Below are 5,000 nucleotides of genomic sequence, written 5' to 3' on the forward strand. Positions count from 1 at the left end.
GTTCACCGTGTCGACTGGCTTGCCGTCGGCGGTGTCGAGGGCGCTCAGGAAGCAGAATCTGTCGTCGCAGTGGTGGAAGGACCTGTTGGAAGGGGGAAGGGAGGAGGGAAGGAAGGGAGGGAAGGAGGGGAGGATAGGAGGAAGGGAGGAGGAAGAAAGGAAGGAAGGGACGAGGAAGGGAGGCAGGAAGGGAGGCAGGAAGGGAAGAGGAAGGAAGGGGAGGAGGGAGGAGGAAGGGAGGAGGGAAGGAAGGGAGGGAAGGAAGGGAGGGAAGGAGGGGAGGAAGGAGGGGAGGAGGAAGGGAGGAGGAGAGGAAGGAAGGGAGGAAGGGAGGAGGAGGAAGGGAGGAGGAAGGGAGGAGGGGGAGGAGAGGGGGAGGAAGGGAGGGAGGAGGAAGGGAGGAGGAAGGGAAGAGGAAGGAAGGGGAGGAGGAAGGGAGGAAGGAAGGGAGGAGGAGGAGAGGAAAAGAGGGAGAAGGAAGGGAGGAAAGAAGGGAGGAGGGGGGAGGAGGGGAGGAAGGAAGGGAGGAAGGGAGGCAGGAAGGGGAGGAGGGGAGGAGGAGAGGAAGGGAAGGAGGAGGAAGGGAGGCAGGAAGGGAGGAGGAAGGGAGGAAGGAAGGGAAGAGGGGGGGAGGAGGAAGGGAGGAGGAGGAGAGGAAAGGAGGGAGAAGGAAGGGAGGAAGGAAGGGAGGAGGAGGGGAGGAAGGGAGGAGGAAGGGAGAAGGGAGGAGGAAGGGAGGAGGAGGGGAGGAAGGAAGGAGGAGGGGAGGAGGGGGGAGAAAGGAAGGAGGGAGGGGGGGGAGGAAGGGAGGAGGAGGAGAGGAAAAGAGGGAGAAGGAAGGGAGGAAGGAAGGGAGAAGGGAGGAGGAAGGGAGGAAGGGAGGAGGAGGGGAGGAGGGGGGAGAAAGGAAGGAGGGAGGGGGGGTGTTAGAATTTCAGAATTGAATGTTTGTGGTTGTGTGTGTTTGTGTGTAGGGCTGGGTGGGGGTGTAAGGCTGTATGTGGCAGGTTCTATTGAGTTTGTTTATTTGATTGTATTATTTGACAGTTAATTAATTAATTTATTTATTTGTATTATCATGTGTGTGTGCGTGCGTGTGTGTGTCCCTTATTCGCTAATCATATAAGTTTTGTTTGACTTTCAAGTACACAAACCAATAATATCTAATATCACATATGAAAAATAAAATCCACCTAATAAATCACCTGAAAAATACACTCAATAAATCCCCTGAAAAATACACCTATTACACCCAGTAAATCTCACGAAATATACACCTAGTATCAATAAATCCCACTAAATATACACCTAAAATATCCAACAAATCCCACGATAAATACACCTCATAAATCCCATTGAAAAAAACACCTAACAATACCCCCTCTCACCCCCCCCCCCAAAAAAAAAAGAATTATAATAATAATAATTATAAGTACATATACACTATCATCCTCCATACTTGCACTGGAATCCACGTTCATCTGTACACATTTTAGCGCAATCTTCGCTGTTAATGTTTTCGAAACTCTTCTCGTTGACGCCGGGGAACTGCTCTGGTTCGTCCGTTTGTACCCTGGTGGTGATGATGTTGATTTAGGTCATGTACATAAAGACAGTTTGAGATACATAAATAAGAATAGGATGATTGGGGAGGGAGGGGTAGACGAAGAGGGGGAGGAGGAGGGGGAGGGGGAGGGGGAGGGGGAGGGGGAGGGGGAGGGGGAGGGGGAGGGGGAGGGGGAGGGGATGACGAAGAGGGGGAGGGGAAAGGGGAGGGAGAGAGCGAGGGAATGGGAGAGGGAGTGGGAGTAGGAGTGGATTATTATTATCAACATTATCATTATCATCATCACTATTATCATTACCATCATTTGTGTCATTCTTTTTCCTCACCTCCTCTTCCACCATCACCACTACCTCCTTCAACTTCCTCCTTCCTCCTTCCTTTTTCCTCCTTCCCCCATCCTCCTCCTCTTCCACCTCCTCCTCCACCTCCACCTCCACCTCCACCTCCACCTCCACCTCCACCTCCACCTCCACCTCCACCTCCACCTCCACCTCCACCTCCACCTCCACCTCCACCTCCTCCTCCTCTTCCACCACCTCCTCCTCTTCGTCTTCCAGTAAAGGAAATGGCGACCATTACCACCTGAGACCTACCTGTAGGAGAGGAGGTAGGGAGCTCTCTCAAGAAGCTTCACGGAGACGATTATCAGGTCTGCGTCTGTTGTGTTGGGCACCAGGCCGGAGACTCCCTCTGACACCTTGTAAATAAAGGTGTAAGTTGTGATTGTTGTTGTGAAAATGGTTGTAAATGCAGACGTTTGGTGTGAATGTAGTTGTAAATCATGTTGTTTGTTGTGAATTGAGTTGTAAATCATGTTGTTTGTTGTGAATGTTGTTGTAAATCATGTTGTTTGTTGTGAATTTAGTTGTAAATCATGTTATTTGTTGTGAATGTAGTTGTAAATCATGTTGTTTGTTGTGAATGTAGTTGTAAATCATGTTGTTTGTTGTGAATGTAGTTGTAAATCATGTTGTTTGTTGTGAATTTAGTTGTAAATCATGTTGTTTAATGTGAATGTAGTTGTAAATCATGTTGTTTGTTGTGAATTTAGTTGTAAATCACGCTGTTTGTTGTGAATTTAGTTGTAAATCACGCTGTTTGTTGTGAATTTAGTTGTAAATCACGCTGTTTGTTGTGAATTTAGTTGTAAATCACGCTGTTTGTTGTGAATTTAGTTGTAATTCACGCTGTTTGTTGTGAATTTAGTTGTAAATCACGCTGTTTGTTGTGAATTTAGTTGTAAATCACGCTGTTTGTTGTGAATTTAGTTGTAAATACACCTATAAGTTGTTAGTTGTAAGTTATAAATTGTATGTGTTGAGAAAATGGTTGTAAAAGTATGTGTTTCTTGCGAATGTAGTTGTGAATCATGTTTGTTGTGAATACAGTTTAAAATACTGTTATAAGTTGTAAGTGTGGTTGTGAATAGCTGAAAATACATACAATGGTTAGCGTAAGTTGTAAGTTGTAAGTGGAGTTGTGAATGCAGGTGATAACACAAGGGTTTGCTGTGAAGGTAGATACTAAGTAGATAAATACAGTTGTAAACATAGTTGTCTAAACAGTTTTATAAATAGCTTTGAACACTACAGTAAATGCTGCAATAAACACAGTTGTAAATAAACTTCAAAATACAGCTGTTAATATGTAATTAAAAAGATAAGCAAATGATGACCGCTCACTTTGAAAGTCATGCATTTTTTTATAACTTGGTCTAAAAAAAAAAAAGAAAAAAAAAAAGAAAAAAGAAAACCGGAGGAGAATGGATGGAAATAAGATTTTTAAAGATATTGCGATAAGAAAATCATAAAATGGGGGAAAAAATGAATATAAAAAATACGATAATGATAACGAGTAAGGTACAAAATAATAATAATAAAGATAATAATAATAATAATAGTAATAATAATAATAATAATAATAATAATAATAATAATAATAATAATAATGATAATAATAATAAGAAGAAGAAGACGAAGAAAAAAATAATAATGATAATAATAATGCTGATAATACTAATAAGAAGAATGATAAATAAGTAAATAAATAAATGAATAAATGACATCTAAAAAGGCCGGAAAACTCACCTCAATGGACGCAATCCGAACGGGAGAAATATCTCCTCTGGTTATGATGAGATCGAAAACTTGATGCTTGAATAAATCTTGCTTCTTCTCGGCTGCTTCGAACTGGTTCTCTGGCATGGAGAAGAGAGAATAAAGAGAGAAGAATAAGAGAAGAGAGAATAAAGAGAGAAGAAGAAGGAGGGATAATGGAGATGTTGGTGAGAGGAGAGGATAGGGAGGGGAGTGAGATATGCAAATTCGAAGGATTGTCAAAGCATTTGATGTTTTTGTTGTTGTTGTTTTTTTTTTCTGTTTTTTTTTTTTTTTTACTTTACCAACTTCCCAAGCGATTATTGACAGATAAAAAAAGTTAACAGGAGAGAACAAAAAATGGAAAAAGAAACCGACAACAACAATAACAACAATAATAAACAAAAAACAATAACAGTAAAATCGAAGTCACTTCCTTAATTAATCCACAAAAAAAAAAAAAAAAAAAACCATTCACGCAACCAACTCACTATGTGCGGCAGGGAAGGTGATAATGAGATATGACCATCGATCACTCCAGCGCTCGTAGCATTCCTCCACACTGAACTCTGTCTCGGTGTACAGAGCCACCTCCTTGAAGTCGTAAAAGTTGGTGGTCATCATACCCGTGGCCTGGAAGACATTATTTGGGTGTGTTTTTTACTTGTTCTTGCTTTTAGGTCAAATTAGATTGAGTGTATTCGTCAGCGTGTCGTATTTTGGGTCTTGTATGGACAAGAAATAAATGAATAAAATATTAGGCAATAATCTTTAAAGAAATCAATAGCTTTGATGAAATGTAATAAAGTACAATTAGTCTTCTTTTAAGTCGAATTAGATTGAGTGTTTTCGTCAGCGTGTCGTACTTTGGTCTTGCATGGACGAAAGAAAAAAAAATGAGACAATAACCTTTACAGAAATCAATAGTTTTGATAGAGGAGTACTATAATAAAGCACAAATCATGTATGATTCAGGTTACAATGATAACCAATGCCCTAAGTTATGGCTCCCCCTTTCAGCTCAAAATCTGAGTCGAGATTTCGCGGAGAGGACAATAACCGGAGCAATCACGTACCTGCAAGGGGTTTGACCGGTTGTAGGTGAAGAGATCTCCTCGAATGGGCATCTTGATAGGCACTTTGTTGGCGGGGGTCACCTCAAGGCCCTGAAGGCGAGAGGAAGAACGGAAAACTGTGATTGGCACTGGTTTTATTCTATGTGTCTGTTTGTGATTCGTGATTGGCACTGATTTTATTCTGTGAGTTGCTGTTGGAGATTGGCAAGTTGATTTGATTTAGGAGTTGCTGTTGGTGATTCGTGATTGGCATCGATTTGA

The 5,000-nt window shown here is 41.9% G+C and overlaps 1 protein-coding gene across 1 annotated transcript in view; it reads right to left on the bottom strand.

The window, feature by feature from the left end:
- The window catches only part of LOC125047969, a 25,599-nt gene that overhangs the window by 9,170 nt on the left and 11,429 nt on the right, over positions 1–5,000 (bottom strand). The window contains exons 11-16 of the mRNA XM_047646523.1: positions 4,740–4,829; positions 4,155–4,296; positions 3,655–3,764; positions 2,161–2,264; positions 1,460–1,573; positions 1–82 (exon numbers count right to left, since the gene is read on the bottom strand). The exon at positions 1–82 is cut by the window's left edge and continues 126 nt beyond it. Of these exons, the coding sequence (XP_047502479.1) occupies positions 1–82; positions 1,460–1,573; positions 2,161–2,264; positions 3,655–3,764; positions 4,155–4,296; positions 4,740–4,829 (642 nt within the window). The remainder of the gene's footprint in view (positions 83–1,459; positions 1,574–2,160; positions 2,265–3,654; positions 3,765–4,154; positions 4,297–4,739; positions 4,830–5,000) is intronic.

The sequence above is a fragment of the Penaeus chinensis genome, chromosome 42 (genome assembly GCF_019202785.1).
Source record: "Penaeus chinensis breed Huanghai No. 1 chromosome 42, ASM1920278v2, whole genome shotgun sequence".
In the NCBI taxonomy this organism is placed as follows: Eukaryota; Metazoa; Arthropoda; class Malacostraca; order Decapoda; family Penaeidae; genus Penaeus; species Penaeus chinensis.